The following is a 23,417-nucleotide window of genomic DNA, read 5'->3' as shown; positions in this document are numbered from 1 at the left end:
TTCACTGACCGCGCTAGCATCCACGCTAATGACTGTGGCATCACACACTAGCCCGTTAGCACAGGGTTCCAACCCTGCATTGCTGCCACTGCAATGACCATATTATGGGTCTGTAGCCAACTACTCAACTCTACAAAGCAAGCATTGCTCATTACCATCAACTGCAAATTACCCTTATTCATCGAGTTCTGTGACCAACTAACAATAAGTGATGCAGTGAGTGGTGTGTGTGTATGCGTGTAAATTTACCAAACCAATAACACCATGCATAGGCAGAGCCCAGTCAAGGTTATATGAAGCTCTGCTTTGCAATATCATCCAAACATTCGGGCCCCTTCATGAATCAGAAATACCCTCAGGCTACAGCGTTTCGCTCTCGCAATCACCCTCTACCTCCCCTTTCTCGTTCTCACTGACACACACATACTGACACCAGTTAACTGTAAATCTCTTCCAACATCATTACCCTTGATGAGTCCCCAGTTAGTTTGTGCCGACGCAACTCTATTACTGGTGAAGCTCGGAAAACCTTAATACAAAGATAAACACCCCATCATAAAGTTAGCTAGGTATGTGTGATTGGCCGGACTAGAGAATTCAAAGCATCATTTCCACAGTATGTGGCATCAACCCATGAGGGATTAGCCTTTAAAATGTATAATCCAAGTCTTAGGTAGTCTCTTATTTATGACCTTGGTATCACATAAGTGGTAAATAACAAGCAGGCAAAATATCCTCATGACTAGTTCTATGCTTCCTTCTGCACACAACAAGCTACTGTTTCACAGAGGTAGGCCTAGTTTGGATGTTAACCAAATGTGAGAGGAGGTCCATTTAAAGAGTGAAACCAAACCACCACAAACCAAAGTTAGAAAGGAGCAGAGAGTGTGAGAGAGAAGACAAGCATCATTGGGCAAATGGGCATCTCGATTCTCCATTAAGCAAAAACATAGCAAAACCTAATTCCAATACTAAGCGATATATGAAGAGAATTGGTCCTTGAAAAACTCAAAGGAGCTTGCAAACACTATTAGCTATGTGTACAATGCCAGCTCCAGTCTGGAACATGCTATTGGAATCATGAGTCTGCAGAACTTACAGTACCTATACATTTTTCAGAGGATAAGCAGTGTTTTCAGCTTTATTCCTTTAGAACTTGTGAAGGAGACACTTACTGTTCTACTATCTGGCTGACATTGACCGCACAGAGAATTTCGAAATGGATGCCAAAGATAAATTAAAACAACAAAATTTGAGAGAATGTATGAAGTTCTTTCTAGGTCTATTAGATGGGTGTGTTTTCGGAGTGATTCAGTGAAATCAACGGGGCCAAACGTGTCCTTCAAGACAGGCAGTCTGCTGATATTATAGTTCATATTTTAACCCAGACCTGATCAGTTGAACTTACTCTGTTGTCAGATAAGTATTGGATAAATTCATAGTTGATGTTCAACTTCGTATCACTTAAACGGCATTCCTTGAAGACTACATTTGGCCATCCTTGCAGTGAAACCACAAGTCCCTACATAAACGGAGAGAACATAGGAAAGGGGACCTTCTAGGACCTCCCCATCTTCCTACAGACAGACTAACACACAGAAACAAATGGCGTAGATAGATGGAAGACACAGTCTTCCACACTCAGAACCTTAAGATGGATAAATAATAATTTGTTCTTAATAACTGGCTATTAGGGGGACTGTCAGACGGACACTGTACTTACAAGTATGGAATTCTTCCCTGAGGCTGCCATAGACCAGCCCGGCAAGGCTGGCTGCATATGTATACTCTTAAATCATCCTTCAATAACCTGAGAAACAGATCAGTCATGTTGCAGTGCAGGGGGTCTGAGTATAGGCAGTGACCCAAAAAAATTTAATAAACATGATTGTTGGTAGGGGAGGTGGGATAACATGGTCAAATAGACAGAGCAGGGTGAGAAGATTGATTAAGAAGAGTATGTATATGCAGCCTCGCAACCGGCTTTTCTGTCCACCAAGGAGGGATGGAGTACTTTGCCACTAAATGGTAGGTTAATGCTACGGCTACAACCACTACTACTTAGTGTCTATCTCCCATTCCTTTGTATCAGATTAAAAAAAAATAATAACTGTCTCTGACAGAGGACTGTACCAAATGACTTTTTAAAGTGCCAAACAGTGCCACTACGAATGGGAAACGAACAACTGTCAAGTCTAGCATTTCTGACGAGGCGGTTTCAAAGAAGAAGAAAGGATGAAGAGGAGGATGCAGCCAGGGCTGATACGAAGGCCCAGGTTGAGAATGCATGAGGGAGGAACAGTTGGGTTTGGGATCGCGGTGGCGTGAGGGCGATGGGGAATTTGAATACTTACATACATCCCATAGATGGTATTTTGGAGGTCATAGTTCAAGCCGGCGAGCTCGGCTGCATATGCATACTCGTTGAGGGAGTCCTTGAGGAGCTCCAGGTACAAATAGGCCATGTTACAATGTATTGGGTCCACATACGCAAACGGGCTGTAGAAAAAAATGGCAGTGATGAATCAACTGTTAGCTACAACACAGCTAGACATCTCTCATCTCACTGTCACTGAAAAACAAAAAGTAGCCATGTTGCTCATACATTCATTGATTAATTCAAGGGAAGGGATCAGCAGGACACATGGTATCCCATGTGGTCCTTCCTAATATGTTTATTATTTGAGCACTATTTGAGTCCTATATCTACAATTGTTTGTATGAGGAAAATAATACAAAAGATGTATCACATCGTCATCTCAGAAACTTGGAACATGGGCTGTGGTTTGTCTACCAACCTGAAGAACTCAAAGTTCAGGCATGCCTTTGGTAGGAAAAACTTGTCATCCTGCTTGAACCACACCTTGCTCATAGCGGTGTCCTAGGAAAAAGAGAAAAAAAAGCATGATTACATTAGCAACAGATTCCAATGAGGGGAAAGGGCATGTAAAAAGTATATGAAGATATCAGGCTGTAGAACTTGTTTTTAAGGAGGTAGATCAAATCTCTACAACTGCTTTTGAACTTTGTTGGGTTGTGAACCGCAGTCAACAATGTACTGTAATACTGAAGCTAACAGCTCAAAAGAGATTCCAACCTGTCAGCAGTAGTTACCACGTACATCCTCTGATCAGAACACCTTGACAACAGTACTAAATACTTCTCAAACCTGACACCGTTTCCTCATTATCATATGAAAGTTTATGAACAAATTCAGACACCTGAAACATGCAGCTACGCTTTCAGTTCGGTCTAGCTGCTTGGTGAATGAAGTAAAAATTGTTTGATAAATGCAACACCCTGACATTTCACATTTTAGTCAATTAGCAGATGCTCTTATCCAGAGCGAGGCTTACCTTGATTAGAGTGGGAGCGGAGGGAGAGTCCTTCTCCAGAGGGTAGATCTCAAAGCTGGTGGGAATGAACTCGTTCTTCATGGGCAGCTTGAACTTGCCATTGAGGTCAGCATTTCCCCATTTCTGAAACACAGACAATTTAGCTAGTCCTCCTTGCTAAGTTAAGGGTTGGGAATTTATTGATACATGACTAAAGGCTTCTACACATCTATCCAACTATGGCCAATAAACTATAGATGATGCAACTCAGACGAACTGTCCCAGGCAGATTCTACATGACGCAGGATCAACTATGTCCAGTGGCAACCAACTACACACTAGGGTTAGGCAGTATACCAGATTTTGAAATACCCATAGCATGATTTTCAATACTGTCAAAACCATTTCTGAAACTTTTTTTACTTAGCTACTTTTAAGTGAATAGCTACAGGTTACAAGAAAGCAGATTGCATTCTTCATTTAAACAGTCACATTATTTTTCATTGTAGGGTAAATCCGTTTGAATTTAATCTGTTTTTGACAGCATCCCTTTTGATTTAAATAGACATGTTCATACATGTCTGGCCATGGAAGAAGTGGTCAGAAAGTGATATTTTTTAACCTGAATACCAAAACATTCAGGTGATAAAAGTGCTCAAAGTTGACCCATTTTGGATACCCCACTATACCATGAGACATCCACGTCTTCCTCACTTGAAAATAGTTAGGTTGAGTTCGATATCATTAAAAAGATTACAGGGTTGTGTGTTATGCCCGCTATCGGTTGAGAAACAACATGCTCTTGAATACAGGGTGGGGGTGTCATTTCAAATCATAGAAATAGAACGTATAGAATGGACCTATCCCTTCAGACAACTTCAGTTTAGCTGGTATACCATTGAAATTGACATTTTAACTTCTAATTACTAACACAAAGATGGTGTACATGTGTATTTTTCATAGGTTTCCTATGGAGGATTGACACCAATTTAAAACATATTCCCATTTAAGTCAACATCCAATGATGTGTGGACCTTCAACCATCTTTGTGGTACCATTTGAAAGTTGAAATTTCAATTTGAGTACATTTAAATCAGCCAAAACATGACACCCACCCTGTATTCAAGAGCATGTGTGTGATGGTCGGGCACAACAAAAACCTCATGATGTTGAATAGGGTCTAAACTACAACATATGCAAATATGGAAAAAAACATCGACTTGACGCGATTTTTGATCATTTACGTTTAAGGTGTAAACAAAATAGTTTGACAACCCTGTTTGTAAGCTTTTAAATTATATTTCAACTGTTTAACTTTACCAGTGAAGACATGGATGTCTCATGGTATGGTGTGCAAAATACAGGTCAACTTAGAGAATCTTTTATACATTTTATATCTTGAATAGTTTGGCATTCCTGGTCCAAGAAGTCACTTTCTGAGAACCTCTACAATGGGAAAAAAATAATGTATTGAAGATTTCGTTCAAATCAAAAGGGGTGCATTCAAAAAGTGATTGAATTCAAAATTGATTTATAAAGCTTGCTGAAACATTGGATTGACCCAGTCACGTGTTTTGTTTACAAAGAGCACAAATGGAGCAACTTTCATGATTCACTGTTGTACAGCATACATGAGGTGATCAAGTTATACAATTCACTACTAAATGTGAAGCAAAAAATGTGTATACATTTTTGGACAATAGATAAAATCATCCCGAGGCTGAATCTAGTTGATTATCCCTGGTCTAAAATGTGCTACATACTCTACAGCTGTGCATTTGGTTGGCTAGATAGCAAGAGCAATAGATTTGAACAGCAGAGAATATTATCTGTCCTGAATCAGAATTTGTTTTGTGCATGTCTAATATTTAATATGTAATGTTTGTTTTGTATGTGCAGCAAACTGAGTAGCCTTCTGAGATACTTGTATAACTAACTTAAAATGAGCTGGATTGTCTGTCTTTATAATTAGCTTGTTCGCTTGCGGTCTTCAGCATTTAGCTAGAATCTGCTTTAGGAATTCTCTAGTACTTTGTTAGCATTTTGGTAAGACGCACATTGGGCTTTTAGGGGTATAAAAAAAAATGATAGCGCCCCTCTGTGTGCTGTGCAAGTAATGCAGTCTACCGCGATATGGTACAAGGGCGGTATAAAAGCAGGGATTTTTCTGCCATTGAAATTCTTTCCGGGTCACCCATGTCCAAAGTGTAAAAAAATATATACATAAATAAAATGTTTATATATATATATATATTCAAGGATGGAAAAACAATCAGTGTAAACTTTATGGCTAAAACCAGATATAAGTATGTAGAAGAGACAATGGGCCTTTATATTTGTTTTATAATATAATCTTTGAGAAATAACAATCACCAAAATAAAAGATAGACAGTCATGGAGAATTGAAAATTCATTGTTTTGGAATTTATCAGTATTGATTTTGTTATTATGTTTGAGCAAAAGAGCACTGCATTAGCCATGGGAAAAATTCAGGAAATTAGCTTTAAAACGGAAAAATCTCAGCTCAATGGCAAACTGTAGAATTAAAGGAAATTAGCTGAAAAACGCAAAAATGTGTCCACAATGTCAAGATGGGGGCCTTTAAAATTCAGCCGCGCTTAAGGGACGACCACATCCATTGCCACAACCCCTGCCATAACCACCACATAAGCCCCTTTTTCATCCTGAAAAGGCATGAAAATCTCAATAACAAGGCTGATTCTTAAAAAAAAGAAATCCAGATTATTATTTTTGTTATTTTTTATTAAAACATAGACTGTTGTTGGCTGTAGATACAGTGCCCTCAGAAAGTATTCAGACCTTTTTACTTTTTTCACATTGTTAAGTTACAGCCTTATTCTAATATTGACTTAAAGAAACTGATCCTCAGCAATCTACACACAATACCCCATAATGACAAAGCAGAAACAGGTTTAGACATTTTTGCAAATACCTCAACATAAGTATTCAGACTCATCGCTATGAGACTTGAAATTGAGCTCAGGCGCATTCCGTTTCCATTGAACAGACCTCAGCGTGGGAGCTTCTTGTTTTAGCTTCGGTCTGTAGGCAGGGAGCAACAAAATGGAGTCGTGGTCAGCTTTTCCGAAAGGAGAGCGGGGGAGGGCCTTATTATGCATCGCGGAAGTTAGAATAGCAATGATCCAAGATTTTGCCAGCCCTGGTTGCCCAATCGATATGCTGATACAATTTAGGGAGTCTTGTTTTCAGATTAGCCTTGTTAAAATCCCCAGCTACAATGAATGCAGCCTCAGGATATGTGGATTCCAGTTTGCAAAGAGTCAAATAAAGTTCGTTCAGAGCCATCGATGTGTCTGCTTTGGGGGGAATATATACGGCTGTGATAATAATCGAAGAGAATTCCCTTGGTAGATAATGCGGTCGACATTTGATTGTGAGGAATTCTAAAATCAGGTGAACAGAAGGACTTGAGTTCCTGTATGTTGTGACCACACCACGTCTCGTTAACCATAAAGCATACGCCCCCCTGCCCCTCTTCTTACCAGAAAGATGTTTGTTTCTGTCGGCGCGATGCGTGGAGAAACCAGCTGGCTGCACCGACTCCGATAGTGTCTCTCGAGTGAGCCATGTTTCCGTGAAGCAAAGAACGTTACAGTCTCTGATGTCCCTCTGGAATGCTACCCTTGCTCGGATTTCATCAACCTTGTTGTCAAGAGAGTGGACATTGGCGAGAAGTATGCTAGGGAGTGGTGCGCAATGTGCCTGTCTCCGGAGTCTGACCAGAAGACCGCTTCGTTTCCCTCTTTTACGAAGTTGTTTTTTGGGGTTGCCGACTGGGATCCATTCCGTTGTCCTGGGTGAAAGGCAGAACACAGGATCCGCTTCGCGAAAGTCATATTCTTGGTCGTACTGATGGCGAGTTGACGCTGCTCTTATATTCAGTAGTTCTTCTCGAATGTATATAATGAAACCTAAGATGACCTTGGGTACCAATGTAAGAAATAACACGTAATTTCTTTTAAATAATGCATAGTTTCCTAGGAACGCGAAGCGGCCATCTCTGTCGGCGCCGGAAAGATGAATAGAACAAAGTACAGAGAGATCATAATGAAAACCCGCTCCAGAGTGCCCAGGACCTATTAAAGCCTTCCACAAAAGCTTTGGTAACATCATAAGCTCTGTCGAGTTACTGGCCCAAGGCTTTATTTCAGAAAGGTGAATTGAGAACATTCACAGTGCTAGTGTCAGTCTTACTGCAAAATTACTATCAAAACTTCACTATTGCTAAACCGTCACACATTTGAACCCCGATACTACACTGAATAGAAAAAAAGTCTGCCTATTATTGAACAATCTGTGGTGTTCACCACTGGGGTGTTGACAGCGGATCATCAGTGCCTAACTAATAAAATAAATGGCTTGTGGGTAATGGTATGATAAACCTTAGATCATTTAGGGAATGTGTGACATCAATTGGATAGACTGACAATTCCTGGAGAATCTGCCGTTCAAACAAAAAAGCAGACAACGCCAATTGTTTTGGTATGTGGCTGGAAAAATGTAACCACTCAAATTCATACAGAGCTATGGATGCAAGGACTGACAATCCATAATATCAACATAGCCTCAAAACATGGTTGAAACTACAGTGTTTATTTAAAATTACATTGTTTACAAACAATGGAGTAAAACAGGCTTATTTGTTGGTTTCTGAAGGGGAACACAAGTTGAATTACGCTCACAAGGCATTTATAAGATGTTCATCAAGAATCAGTGGGTATACAGTACCAGTCAAAAGTTTGGACACACTCTTGGCATTCTCTCAACCAGCTTTATGAGGTAGTCACCTGAAATTCATCTCAATTAACAATTTATTTCCTTAATGCGTTTGAGCCAATCAGTTGTGTTGTGACAAGGTTGGGGTGGTATTCTGAAGATATCAAATAGGGCTAAAAGCCCAAGTCCATATTATTGCAAGAACAGCTCAAAAAAGCAAAAAGAAACCACAGTCCATCATTACTTTAAGACATGAAAGTCAGTCAATCTGGAAAATAACAATAACTTTGAAAGTTGCTTCAAGTGCAGTTGCAAAAACCAAGCTGTATGATGAAACTGGCTCTCATGAGGACCGCCACTGGAAAGGAAGAGCAAGAGTAACCTCTACTGCAGAGGATAAGTTAATTAGAGTTACCAGCCTCCGATTGCAGCCCAAATAAATGCTTCACAGCATCAAGTAACAGACAAATTTCAACATCAACTGTTCAGAGGAGACTGCGTGAAATCAGGCCTTCATGGTTGAATTGCTGCAGATGAACCACTACTAAAACCCACCAATAAGAGACTTGTTTGGGCCAAGAAACAAGAGCAATGGACATTAGACTGGTGGAAATCTGTCCATGTGTCTGATGAGTCCAAAAGTGTAATTTTTGGTTCCAACCGCCGTGTCTTTGAGACGCAGAGTAAGTGAACGGGTGATCTCCGCATGTGTGGTTCCCATCGTGAAGCACGGAGGTGGTGGTGTGATGGTGCTTTGCTGGTGACACTGATTTATTTAGAATTCAAGGCACACTTAGCCAGCATGGCTACCACAGCATTCTGCAGCGACACACCATCCCATGTGGTTTGCGCTTAGTGGGACTATCATTTGTTTTTTCAACAGTTCAATGACCCAACACACCTCCAGGCTGTGTAAGGGCAGGAGGAGTGATGAGTGCTGCATCAGATGACCTGGCCTTCACAATCAGCCTTACTCAACCCAATTGAGATGTTTTGGGATGAGTTGGACCACAGAGTGAAGGAAAAGCAGCCAACAAGTGCTCAGCATATGTGGGAACTCCTTCAAGACTGTTGGAAAATAATTCCTCATGAAGCTAGTTGAGAATGCCAAGAGTGTACAAAGCTGTCATCAAGGCTATTTTGAAGAACCTAAAATATATTTTGATTTGTTTATCACTTTTTTGGTTACTACATGATTCCATATGTTAATCCTTAAATGAGTAGATATGTCCAATCTTTTGACTGGTACTGTATATTATTAATAAAAAAAATTGGTGTAGTAATTGCAGAGTGCCAATTTAAGCATTGCCAATTGACGATTTAAAAAGATGCCCAGTCAGATCAAGGTGAATCTCAAATCGGTCCTCTATTCCTTGTGTCCTTGTTTCCGCTCATCTTACTGAAAACGCATTGAATGAAAATGTCCGAGAAGAATAAAATCCAATCTTCTACAATATGTTTTGAGGAGAGGACGTGAGGAATCAAATATTTCTGTGATTCACCCATAGGGTGATGAGAATATGGAAAATCTGTCGAGTTTGAACACATTTCAGTCTCACCTTGATGACTTCCTCAGAGATGGGCTCCTGTTTGTAGTGGGTCCCATACCATTCCTCAGTCTTGTCTGTCTGCCCTTCAAACGACTTTGAGACAACTGCGACTCTGCAGTGAGAGGACGGACAGAAATAGGTCTCATTATTAGCATTTATAAACCCCCTTGTCAGATCATTTTAGAGTCAGACACACTCCATTTTCCCTGTATCGCCCTTATGACATCAGCTCGAGTGCCTTCCATAGCAGTGTTCTATTTGTAGGATGCCAATAGTAGTGACGGAAGTAGAGTAGTAGTGACTGTAGTGGTAGTAATACTGCAGAATGTGTTATTGAGCTCCCTATTGATTCAGGTTCAACAGTTTCTTAAAGTTCTCTTAATTCAACAGTGCGAGTTTTAGGTGAATGTTAGAAGTCCAATTCAGCGATTTCATTCTCAATATTAAATCATTACAGGGTAACAATTAAGTACCTTACTGTGATTTTGATTTAACAATGGCCAAAAATAAAAATGTTTCTTAGCAAAGAGCAATTTCTCAAGCAAGAATTTAGCTTAGACTGTCTGGGAGTGGGCTGAGTAGGGATATTTTTGTAATACATTTTTCCTTTGTCATTATGGGGTATTGTGTGTAGATTGAGACACTTTTTTTTAAAGAAGGCTATACCGTAACAAAATGTGGGAAAAGTCAAGTGGTCTGAATAAATACTTTCCGAATGCAATGTTGTAACATTTCTGTGGGGACTTGCTTCCATTCAGCCACATGAGCACTAGTGAGGTTGGGCACTGATTTTGGGCAATTAGGCCTGACTCGTAGTAGGCGTTCCAATTCATCCCAAAGGTGTTCGATGGGGTCGAGGTCGGGGCTCTGTACAGGCCAGTCAAGTTCTTCCATACTGATCTCGACAAACCATTTCTGTATGGACCTCGCTATGCGCACGAGGGCATTGTAATGCTGAAACAGGAAAGTGCCTTCCCAAAACTGTTGCCACAAAGTTGGAAGCAAAGAATCGTCTAGAATCTCATTGTATGCTGTACGATTAAGATCTCTCTTAACAGGAACTAAGTGGCCTAGACCGAACCATGAAAAACAGCCCTAGACCATTATACCTCCTCTACCAAACTTCCCTGTTGGCACTGTGCATTCGGCATGTAAATGTAACCAAACCCAGATTAGCCTATGGAGATTGAATGGCTGTGTGCTCAATTTTATATACTTGTCAGCAACGGGTGTGGCTGAAATTGCCTAATCCAATCATTTGAAGGGTTGTCCACATACTTTTTTATATATATAGTGGAGATAGGGTCTCCCGAGTGGCACAGCAGTCTAAGGCACTGCATCTCATTGCTATAGGTGTCACTATAGACACCATGGTTCGATTCCAGGCTGTATCACAACCGGCCCATAGGGCTACGCATAATTGGCCCAGCGTATTCCGGGTTTGGCCGGTGTAGGCCATCATTGTAAAAAATAATTTCTTCTAAACTGACCTGCCAGGTTAAATAATTAAAAGGTTAAAAAAATTATATAGGACATTACAAATATGTTTATCAAAATGCACTTCAAAACAGAAGTGTCATAGGCGTGTACTCTTAGTTGAGTAGAGCGCAGGTACCCTTGCAACACTACTGAGCAAAACTGACCGAGCTGAGCCAAACTAACTGAGCTGAGCCAATCTGGACTGCGCTGGTTTGATCATGCATTCGCCACAGTCGCTGAAACCATGCTGGAAAGACGAATGTGAAAACAGAATAAAACAAGCCGAACTAACCTGACGTATTCTGGCCTCAGCTTGTCCAGCACCATCTCTATCAGGTCTGGCCTGAAGTCCTCCAGTAGGTACTCTGCTGCTAGGATCTCCTCCAGAGGGTAGTACTGCAAAACAAAGGACAAAAGAAAAACAGGTTTAGGTGCTAACAATGGGGGATGCATTTTACTGTATCACATGCAGGGGAACACGGTTCACTGGAACACAGTAATAAAGAACGGGTGCTCTGCTTAGTTCACAAAAAATTTAAAAGAAACGCACACACAGGTAAAGAAAATCAACAGACCAAAATACACTGGACATCCTACCCTCTATGACTGCCTTGCTAACAGTAATATTTTGACTCTAGCAGGAATGTCAGTTTAATTTAGACTGGGGCTGAGTCTGCTGAGTCTTTACCCACAAAATAAGACGCTGGTAGACAAGGCTGTCTGATGACATCATCATCAAACAGAGCCACGGAGCTGCAGTGCATCACCGTGGAGATGACCTTAAGAAATGGAGAGAGCACCACCTACGTGCAGTAATCCAGACACTTTGGAGGTGTAGCCACGGGGCCGCTCCTTGTCCTTGAACCTGAAGGCCACTGTGTTTAGGTCCTGCGGTGGAGAGACAAGTCACATGTCAATCACATGCAAATAAAGCATATTACATACAACAGAGAATTGAGCAACACAATGAGACAATTCAGATGTAATCCATGTGTACTGTTAAATACAGGTTTAACTATGAGGCCACCACAAAGACGATTTTAGTCTGTTTCTCAGTCTTGGTCCCGACTTCATTTTGGTTTTGTGAAAAGGACTATGCATAAATAGTTGACTGATTGTTTTCTGACAGCACAACCCTCAATCCTAAAACAGTGAGAAGATTTTAGTCATTTTAGCAGATGCTCTTATCCAGAGTGACTTACAGGAGCAATTAAGGTTATGTCCCTTGCGCAAAGGCACAGAGAGATTTTTCAACTAGTCGGCGCAGAGATTTGAACCAGCGACGTTTCGGTTACTGGCACAAAGCTCTTAACCCCTACGCTACCTGCCACTCTGAAACTAGCCAGAGCTCAGAAACTCGAAGTGAGTGATACTACAGTGCTGTACTTACCTTGCACTCCTGGAAGACCCACTCCTGAGGCCCCTTCATGCGCAGCTTCTGGATGTACTGGAACATGTGGAAGATGATGTCATCCACGTGCACTACAGAAACAAATTACACTTCAGCGCACAAGGTTGGGCATACAGTGCATTCGGAAAGTATTCAGACCCCTTGACTTTTCCCATATTGTTACATACATTTTTCTAAAATATACTAAAAAATTCCCTCATCAATCTACACACAATACCCCATAATGACAAAGCAAAAACAGGTTTAGAAATTTTTGCAAATGTATAAAAAATAAATAAATGATCACATAAGTATTCAGACCCTTTACTCAGTACTTTGTTGAAGCGCCTTTGGCACTGATTACAGCCGAGTCTTCGTGGGTATGACGCAACATACTTGTATTTCTCCCATTCTTCTCTGCAGATACTCTCAAGCTCTGTCAGGTTGGACGGGGAGTGTTGTTGCACAGCTATTTTCAGGTCTCTTCAGAAATGTTCTATCGGGTTCAAGTCCAGGCACCGGCTGAGCCACTCGAGGACATTGAGACTTGTTCTGAAGCCACTCCCGCGCTGTCTTGGCTCTGTGCATAGGTTCATTGTCCTGTTGGAAGTTGAAACTTTGCCCCAGTCTGAGGTCCTGAGTGATCAGGGGCAGGTTTTCTTTGAGGATCTCCGTACTTTCCTCCGTTCAGCTTTCCCTCGATCCTGACTAGTCTCCCAGTACCTGCCGCTGAAAAACATTCCCAAAACATGATGCTGCCACCACCATGCTTCACCGTAGAGATGATGACCAAGACCCTTCTCCCCCCGACTGCTCAGTTTGGCCAAGCAGACAGCTCTAGGAAGCGTCTTGGTGGTTCCAAACTGTGTTCTTGGGGACACAGTTGTGCCTCGACAATCCTGTCGTCTCAGATCTCTACCGACAATTCCTTCAATCTCATCTCTTCTGCTCTGATATGCACTGTCAACTGTAGGACCTTATATAGACAGGCCGTGTGCCTTACCAAATCATGTCCAATGAATCGAATTTACCACAGGTGGACTCCAATCAAGTTGTAGAAACATCAAGGATGATCAATAGAAAAGGATGCACCTGAGCTCAATTTAGAGTCTCATAGCAAAGGGTCTGAATACATATGTAAATAAGGTTTGCATAAATGTCTAAAAACCTGTTTTCGCTTTGTCATTATGGGGTATTGTGTGTAGATTTAATTATTTAATCAATTTCAGAATAAGGCTGTAATGTAGCAAAATGTGGAAAAGGTCAAGAGATCTGAATACTTTCCGAATGCACTATATGCCACACACAGACAGATTTATGACATGAGGGTGTGGGCACAAACACATGAACAAAACACAATCCCCGGATCCTAATGCTTACAGAGTCCCTCCTCTGTCAGGTCCACATTGATGATGAAGAACATGAAGCCTTTAGCTCCCTCTTTCTGGCCTCCGACCAGCGTGTTTACCCAGCCTGCACAAGAATAAAGGGCAAAGCTCTCATGATCAATTCAAATACAAACACTTCTACAGCATGTACGGCCAGTATAAACCCTTGAATTATTAAGACTTACATATTTCTACATTTTATTCATTTAGCAGAGAGTCTTATCCATAGCAACTTATAGTTACTGCATTCATCTTAAGATCTCTAAGTGCAAACAACCACATATCTGGCATAGTAAGTACACCCACCCCCCAAAAAAAACAAATAGTACCTATCAGCCAAGTCAGTACAAGTACACATGTTCTAATAAAAATCAAGTAGGAGTAGTTCACAAAAAGGGGGGGGGGGGGTTGCTGTGGGATTATTTAAGAAAAAGTAGGGTTTCAGCCATTTTCAGAAGATAGGAAGGGACTCTTCTGTCCTTGCTTCAGAAGGAAGCTGGTTCCAACATTGGGTTCCAGGACCGAGAAGAGCTTTGACTGGGCTGAGAGACCAGAGATGGCAGAACTGAGTACTCAGTTTGCAGAAGAGTTTCTACCATTCTATCAAGCCCTAAATATTAAAACGGAGATTCTCTTAATCATAGCCCTCTGGCCTACCTTTTGATTTGAGCTCAGACAGCAGGCTCCCTGGGCCCTCGTGGCCTATCAGGTGGCCCAGATAGTGGCCTGGGTTGGACTTGTAGTACTTCTGCAGGTCTGGGATAGGGAACGTCACATACAGGTTCCTAATGTCCTTGATAGGCACCACTTTGTAGAATTGCTATGAAGGAAAATTAGGGATGAGATATTTGAATTGAGAAAACAAAAAGTACCTCAGAAGCACAACTTTTCCATGGGATGATGTATTTGATTGTGTATCCATATAATTATTTGTGTCTTGGAGGGAGAAACTAAGGAGCTCACCTTGAGATGCTCCTCCTGGAAGGGGTGGTTGGGGAACTCAGGGATAGGCACATTCTTGTTCTCCACTTCGCCAAACAGCTTGACCACCATGGTGGTGAGCTCATCTAATGACTCTGTGAATGAGAAAAAGGGCGAGATTAGTTTCATTTATTAAGATACTCAATCTTCCTGGATTCATACTCAAACAATTCAAATGACAAAACACTTAAAATACAATTGAAGTCGGAAGTTTACATACACCTTAGCCAAACACATTTAAACTCAGTTTTTCACAATTCCCTGTCTTCGGTCAGTTAGGATTAGAGGTTGACCGATTAATCGGAATGGACGATTAATTAGGGCCGAGTGCAAGTTTTCATAACAATCGGAAATCTGTATTTTTGGACACTGATTTGGCAGATCTTTTTTTTTTTACACCTTTATTTAATCTTTATTTAACTAGGCAAGTCAGTTAAGAACACATTCTTATTTTCAATGACGGCCTAGGAACGGTAGGTTAACTGCCTTGTTCAGGGGCAGAACAGATTTTTACCTTGTCAGCTCGGGGGATTCAATCTTGCAACCCTACAGTTAACTAGTCCAACGCTCTAACCACCTGCCTCTCATTGCACTCCACGAGGAGACTGCCTGTTACGCGAATGCAGTAAGCCAAGGTAAGTTGCTAGCTAGCATTAAACTTATCTTATAAAAAACAATCAATCATAATCACTAGTTAACTACACATGGTTGATTATATTACTAGTTTATCTAGCGTGTCCTGCGTTGCATATAATCGATGCGGTATATATTTTTAAACCTGCATATTTAGCTAAAAGAAATCCAGGTTAGCAGGCAATATTAACCAGGTGAAATTGTATAACTTCTCTTGCGTTCATTGCACGCAGAGTCTGTGTATATGCAACCGTTTGGCCCACCTAATTTGACAGAATTTTACGTAATTGAAGGCTGTGCAATGTAACAGACTTATGGATGCCACTCGTTAGACAAAATACGGAACGGTTCCGTATTTCACTGAAGTAATAAACGTCTTGTTTTCAAGATGATAGTTTCCGGATTCGACCATATTAATGACCTAAGGCTCGTATTTCTGTGTGTTATCATGTTATAACTAAGTCTATGATTTGATAGAGCAGTGGTGGTGGGCAGAAGAGAAATAGTCCTATAATTCCTATAATAACTAACTACAACCTAAAACTTCTTACCTGGGAATAATTGAAGACTCATGTTAAAAGGAACCACCAGCTTTCATATGTTCTCATGTTCTGAGCAAGGAACTTTAAATGTTAGCTTTTTTACATGGCATATATTGCACTTTTACTTTCTTCTCCAACACTTTGTTTTTGCATTATTTAAACCAAATTGAACATGTTTCATTATTTACTTGAGGCTAAATTGATTTTATTAATGTATAATACTAAGTTAAAATAAGTGTTCATTCAGTATTGTTGTAATTGTCATTATTACAAATAAATAAATGTACATTTAAAAAAATTAAACTTTTTTTTAAATTGGCCGATTAGTCGGCATTTACTTTTTTAGGTCCTCCAATAATCGGTATCGGCGTTGAAAAATCATAATCGGTCGACCTCTACATAGGATTACCACTTTATTTTAAGAATGTGAAATGTCAGAATAAGAGAAGGATTTATTTCAGCTTTTCATTATTTCGTCACATTCCCAATGGGTCAGAAGATTACGTACACTAAATTAGTATTTGGTAGCATTGCCTTTAAAATTGTTTAGCTTGGGTCAAACGTTACAGGTAGCCTTCCACAAGCTTCCCACAATAAGTTGGGTGAATTTTGGCCCATTCCTCCTGACAGAGCTGGTGTAACTGAGTCAGGTTTGTAGTCCTCCTTGCTCGCACACTCATTTTCAGTTCTGCCCACAAATGTTCTATAGGAGTGAGGTCAGGGCTTTGTGACGGCCATTGACTGCCATTGACCTTGACTTTGTTGTCCTTAAGCCGTTTTGCCACAACTTTGGAAGTATGCTTGGGGTCATTGTCCATTTGGAAGACCCATTTGCGACCAAGCTTTAACTTCCTGACTGATGTCTTGAGATGTTGCTTCAATATATCCACATCATTTTCCTCCCTCATGATTCCATCTATTTTGTGAAGTGTACTAGTCCCTCCTGCAACAAAGCACCCCCACAACATAATGCTGCCACCCCCGTGCTTCACGGTTGGGATGGTGTTCTTCGGCTAGCAAGCCTCCCCCTTTTTCCTCCAAACATAACGATGGTCAATTATGGCCAAACAGTTCTATTTTTGTTTCATCAGACCAGGGGACATTTCTCCAAAAAGTATGATCTTTATCCCCATGTGCTGTTGCAAACCATAGTGTGGCTTTTTTGAATGGCGGTTTTGGAGCAGTGGCTTCATCCTTGCTGAGCGGCCTTTCAGATTATGTCGATATAGGACTCGTTTTACTGTGTATATAGATACTTTTGTACCCGTTTCCTGCAGCATCTTCCCCAGGTCCTTTGCTGTTGTCAAGGGATTGATTTGCACTTTTCGCACCAAAGTACGTTCATCTCTAGGAGACAGAACGTGTCTCCTTCCTGAGCGGTATGACGGCTGCGCGATCCCACTGTCACGTTCGTCGTAAGGAGGAGACCAAGGGATACGAATACACACTCTTTAATTAAACGAAGAAACACTAAACAAACGTACAAAATAACAAAACGAACGTGACGCTATATAAACCGAGTGTAGACACAGGCAACTACACAGACAATATCCCACAAAATACCCAATGAATATGGCTCCCGAAATATGGTGCCCAATCAGAGACGACGATAAACAGCTGCCTCTGATTGAGAACCAATCTTGGCAACCATAAACATAAACCCCTAGACTAGAAAAAACATAAACATACAAAAACCCTAGACAGAACAAAAACACATACCCACCCGTCACACCCTGACGAAAATAATACTGAAAACATAGATGACTAAGGTCAGGGCGTGACACCCATGGTGTTTATACTTGCGTACTATTGTTTGTACAGATGAAGGTGGTACCTTCAGGCGTTAGGAAATTGCTCCCAAGGATGAACCAGACTTGTGGAGGCCTAGAGTTGTTTTTCTGAGGTCTTGGGTTGTGTTTCTGGGGGACGAATGGCTCTCGACCTTCGTCTCTCCCGAGCCCGTACAGGAGTTGTAGCGATGAGACAAGACAATAACGACTAACAATTTGGATACCACGTAATTGGGGAGAAAAAGGGGGTAAAAAAAATAAAAAATATCCACAGGTACACCTCCAATTGACTCAAATTATGTCAGAAGCCTATAATTTTCTGGAATTTTCCAAGCTGTTTAAATGCACAGTCAACTTAGTGTATGTAAACTTCTGACCCACTGGAATTGTGATACAGTGAATAAGTGAAATAATCTGTCTGTAAACAATTGTTGGGAAAAATTCCTTGTGTCATGCACAAAATAGATGTCTTAACCAACTTGCCAAAACTATAGTTTGTTAACAAGACATTTTTGGAGTAGTTGAAAAACAAGTTAATAACTCCAACCTAAGTGCATGTAAACTTCCGACTTCAACAGTATACTGTAACTGTTATGTAGCATTTAATTGCATGTAGATGAAGCACTGTTTCCATCCTGTAAGTTAGGTTCGGAATCTTGTACAGTAACAAGAGCGGTCAATAATGCTAGCAAAATGTGCCCAGACACTATCAACCGTGTAGCTGTGAAAGCCATTAATGAAGTCATGCCATTGTAAACCCAGCTGCCAAGTGCAAGCCCATTTAATTTCACTATAGAGGACATGGTGTCACTAAATGGACCATTTCAACTGGTAATGGACACACCAGTGACACAGCCTACTGTATCCCCAGTGACTCGTTGGATCATGGCTCATCTGTGGCTCACAGAATTGGAAAGGTGAACAAGGGTTATTCGGGATTTTTTTACTGGGGCTGGTGGGGACACAGTATTAAAGGGGAAATAACTGCAACTGTGAAAGTAGACGTCTTATTTCAATTATTCTCTTTGGTCCTGATCCCTGCTTAGACTGAAATGTACTGTATTACATTCGAAGGCAGGGTTTCCCAAACTCATTTTGTTTTTTGGCCTAGCACTACACAGCTGATTCAAATCACCAAGCTTTGATTATTTGAATCAGATGTGTAGTACTAGGGTGAAAAAACTAAAAGTGCACCCAGGGGGAGCCAAATATTTTTGTTTGGAAGAAGTAGGCAGTGGTCTGATGCCGAACAATAAAGGAAATTCACATGAGCTCCACAACGCCTACTCCACCCATGCTCTACCAAGGTTTTCCAGCACACAGCTTTGACCTACTACAGTAGCTATGTTGGTATTGTACTTGAAACAATGTGTAGGCAGGTTGCTTAGGATTTAAACCTTCTCAAACAACCTAATTCATATTCTTAGAGGTGCTTCCACAATAATGTGATTTGTACAGCATACAAGTTAAAGTATTGGATTCCTCACACAAATGCCACACTAGTCCCATTCTACTACCTTTTTCAAGCTGTTTTTAAATTATATGAAAGCAAGCTTTGCTTTTATACTTTATAAGATCATCATGATTGATTGAGGCGTTTTGTCTTGTTGTAATGTGGTGCCTGCCTGTACTTCCTTAAATCTTTTTAGCAATACATGTCATTGAGAAAAAACTATTTCATAACATATTTTTTGGGTCAGTAGGTGCCCAACATAATAACAGGTGGTGGTGTGTTGGACAGTCACACATATATAGAGGTATATAGAGCCTGTCTCCCTCCATTCCTCATTTCTGTAATCGTTAGCTTACCTGTATAATATTGACATAAGCTCAGAAACACGTTTTTCAAACATGATCCTGTTTTATCAATTGCTGTGCTGATCAATGGGCAGTTCATTACTTCACTCAAATGAATATGTAGCTTAAGTTGTGTGTATTTATAATTCTTTTTGCAATAAAGGTGACGCAAGAATACACATTTACAATTGGCCTATATCTAAAAACACATACACTGCTCAAAAAAATAAAGGGAACACTTAAACACCACAATGTTACTCCAAGTCAATCACACTTCTGTGAAATCAAACTGTCCACTTCGGAAGCAACACTGATTGACAATACATTTCACATGCTGTTGTGCAAATGGAATAGATAACAGGTGGAAATTATAGGCAATTAACAAGACACCCCCAATAAAGGAGTGGTTCTGCAGGTGGTAACAGACCACTTCTCAGTTCCTATGCTTCCTGGCTGATGTTTTGGTCACTTTTGAATGCTGGCGGTGCTTTCACTCAAGTGGTAGCATGAGACGGAGTCTACAACCCACACAAGTGGCTCAGGAAGTGCAGCTCATCCAGGATGGCACATCAATGCGAGCTGTGGCAAGAAGGTTTGCTGTGTCTGTCAGCGTAGTGTCCAGAGCATGGAGGCGCTACCAGGAGACAGGCCAGTACATCAGGAGACGTGGAGGAGGCCGTAGAAGGGCAACAACCCAGCAGCAGGACCGCTACCTCCGCCTTTGTGCAAGGAGGAGCAGGAGGAGCACTGCCAGAGCCCTGCAAATGACCTCCAGCAGGCAACAAATGTGCATGTGTCTGCTCAAACGGTCAGAAACAGACTCCATGAGGGTGGTATGAGGGCCCGACGTCCACATGTGGGGGTTGAGCTTACAGCCCAACACCGTGCAGGACGTTTGGCATTTGCCAGAGAACACCAAGATTGGCAAATTCGCCACTGGCGCCCTGTGCTCTTCACAGATGAAAACAGGTTCACACTGAGCACGTGACAGACGTGAGAGTCTGGAGACGCCGTGGAGAACGTTCTGCTGCCTGCAACATCCTCCAGCATGACCGGTTTGGCGGTGGGTCAGTCATGGTGTGGGCTGGCATTTCTTTGGGGGGCTGCACAGCCCTCCATGTGCTCGCCAGAGGTAGCCTGACTGCCATTGGGTACAGAGATAAGATCCTCAGACCCCTTGTGAGACCATATGCTGGTGCGGTTGGCCCTGGGTTCCTCCTAATGCAAGACAATGCTAGACCTCATGTGGATGGAGTGTGTCAGCAGTTCCTGCAAGAGGAAGGCATTGATGCTATGGACTGGCCCGCCCGTTCCCTAGACCTGAATCCAATTGAGCACATCTCGGACATCATGTCTCGCTCCATCCACCAACGCCACGTTGCACCAGACTGTCCAGGAGTTGGCGGATGCTTTAGTCCAGGTCTGAGAGGAGATCCCTCAGGAGACCATCCGCCACCTCATCAGGAGCATGCCCAGGCGTTGTAGGGAGGTCATACAGGCACGTGGAGGCCACACACTACTGAGCCTCATTTTGACTTGTTTTAAGGACATTACATCAAAGTTGGATCAGCCTGTAGTGTGGATTTCCAGTTTAATTTTGAGTGTGACTGACAAATTTGATTTCCATTGATAATTTGTGTGTGATTTTGTGGTCAGCACATTCAACTATGTAAATAATAAGAATATTTCATTCATTCAGATCTAGGATGTGTTATTTTTGCGTTCCATTTATTTTTTTGAGCAGTGTATATATATATATATATATATATATACACACACATACAAACACATTATTTTAATAGCAGGACACTGTAAAGACCATTATTCCTCTAAAGAATATAAATTAGGCTGTTTGAGAAGGTTTGAATGCTTTCCGGTTTCAGACCAATGCCTACCTCTCACCAGAAGGTGATTATACAACATTTCCACATGCAAAGTGTCCTCAAATTTAAATTTTCACTTAAAAAAATATATATATATATTTTTTTTTTAAATGGATGTATTTTGTCACAATTTATTGTCCAGGGCCTGGTTTCCCAAAATCATCTTAAGGCTAAGTTCATCGTTAGAACCTTCATAGGCGCTTCGTTAAATCTCAGAGCCGTTTCCACAAAACCATTGTTACTAAAGTTGCACTTGAAAAAAAAAAAAAAATGATTTACCGACTGCCTCAGACCACTCGTAGAACAGCTAACTCCGGTCCAGCCTATAAGTGGTTCAGATTTGGTCTGGTCCGGAATGAGAAGTGAAACATTCTTCCTGAGTTGTTAATTTTCTTCAAATGTAAAGACACAACATAGAGTTGAGCCAATGACTTAAGTAGATTGACATGTTATTTCTACATCCTTCTGAAAGAGACGTTTTCATTTGACAAAAACAGCTTCATATCGAAGGAGTGCTTTTGATTTGACGGCGGCACATGCACAGTTCGCTGCGAGAAGACCGTAAGATCCGATGAGGTGTTTCTGCGCATTAACTTAGCTAGCCAACGTCACCATGACATTGCCTACAAGCATGATCTGGGATTTCCATTGGAGGAGCAGTTTCTGCCCATCAATCACTCCAGTGTTTAATTGGTATATTGTAATTACTTCGCCACCATGGCCTATTTTTTGCCTTACCTCCCTTATATTACCTCATTTGCACACACTGTATATAGATTTTTTCTACTGTATTATTGACTGTTTATTCCATGTGTAACTCTGTGTTGTATGTGTCGAACTGCTTTGCTTTATGTAACCGATGTGAAATGGCTAGCTAGTTAGCGGTGTGCGCGCTAATAGCATTTCAATCGGTGACATCACTCGCACAGACCTTGAAGTAGTTGTTCCCCTTGCTCTGCAAGGACCGCGGCTTTTGTGGAGCGATGGGCAACGATGCTTCGAGGGTTGCCGTTGTCGATGTGTGCAGAGGGTCCCTGGTTCGAGCCCAGGTAGGGGCGAGGAGAGGGACGGAAGCTGTACTGTTACATTTATTCTTGGCCAGGTCGCAGTTGTAAATGAGAACAACTAGCCTACCTGGTTAATTAAAGGTGAAATAAAATAAATAATATTCGTACAATACTGCCTTTGCTATAGTCTCGTTTTAATCTGACATCTAGAATTTGAGCTAGGTAGGCGCTATAGCCCCCACAATAATAAGTGATATAAGACCCATACTTTTAGTTGGAAGTTTTAGTTCAAACAGCTGAGCAAACAGATGACTGCAGGACTTGGCAGAGTGTTTTGGGGGCTCAGTCCCAGACAGTTACAGGAGAGGAGTGTTTAGAAAAGCACTTCCTAGCCTTTAGTGTGACCTAAGAGAGGATGTGAGAGCTTTTAGCTCTGTATAGCTGACAGGTTATTTCCTCCATATAAACCACCTTAAGATCTCTGATCCAAGCAGCAACTCTCTGATTGGATACTTCTTCCACCACTGACAATTGTAATACTTGAGTAAAAGTAAAGATAATAATAGAAAAGGACTCAAGTAAAAGTGAAAGTCATCCAGTAAAATCCTACTTGAGTAAGTCTCAAAGTATTTGGTTTTAAATATACTTAAGTATCAAGAAGTAAATATAATTTCAAAAATAAACTTAAGTATCGAAAGTAAAAGTGTAAATCATTTCAAATTCCTTATATTAAGCAAACCAGACGGCACCATTTTCTATTTACGGATAGCTAGGTGTACGCTCCAACACGCAAACATAATTTACAACTGAAGCATGTGTTTAGTGAGTCCGCCAGATCAGAGGTAGTAGGGATGACTAGGGATATTCTCTTGATAAATGTGTGA

At 41.2% G+C, this 23,417-nt stretch overlaps 1 protein-coding gene across 1 annotated transcript in view; it reads right to left on the bottom strand.

Moving 5' to 3' along the window:
• The window catches only part of LOC109889801 (insulin-degrading enzyme), a 47,472-nt gene that overhangs the window by 18,003 nt on the left and 6,052 nt on the right, over positions 1–23,417 (bottom strand). Inside the window, exons 6-15 of the mRNA XM_020481523.2 lie at positions 14,864–14,976; positions 14,558–14,720; positions 13,893–13,985; positions 12,513–12,604; positions 11,930–12,010; positions 11,415–11,518; positions 9,653–9,755; positions 3,357–3,479; positions 2,799–2,881; positions 2,355–2,499 (exon numbers count right to left, since the gene is read on the bottom strand). Coding sequence (XP_020337112.1) covers positions 2,355–2,499; positions 2,799–2,881; positions 3,357–3,479; positions 9,653–9,755; positions 11,415–11,518; positions 11,930–12,010; positions 12,513–12,604; positions 13,893–13,985; positions 14,558–14,720; positions 14,864–14,976 — 1,100 coding nt within the window. The remainder of the gene's footprint in view (positions 1–2,354; positions 2,500–2,798; positions 2,882–3,356; positions 3,480–9,652; positions 9,756–11,414; positions 11,519–11,929; positions 12,011–12,512; positions 12,605–13,892; positions 13,986–14,557; positions 14,721–14,863; positions 14,977–23,417) is intronic.

This window comes from Oncorhynchus kisutch, linkage group LG4, assembly GCF_002021735.2.
Source record: "Oncorhynchus kisutch isolate 150728-3 linkage group LG4, Okis_V2, whole genome shotgun sequence".
NCBI lineage: Eukaryota > Metazoa > Chordata > Actinopteri > Salmoniformes > Salmonidae > Oncorhynchus > Oncorhynchus kisutch.
This window is presented reverse-complemented; position numbering and strand designations above follow the sequence as displayed.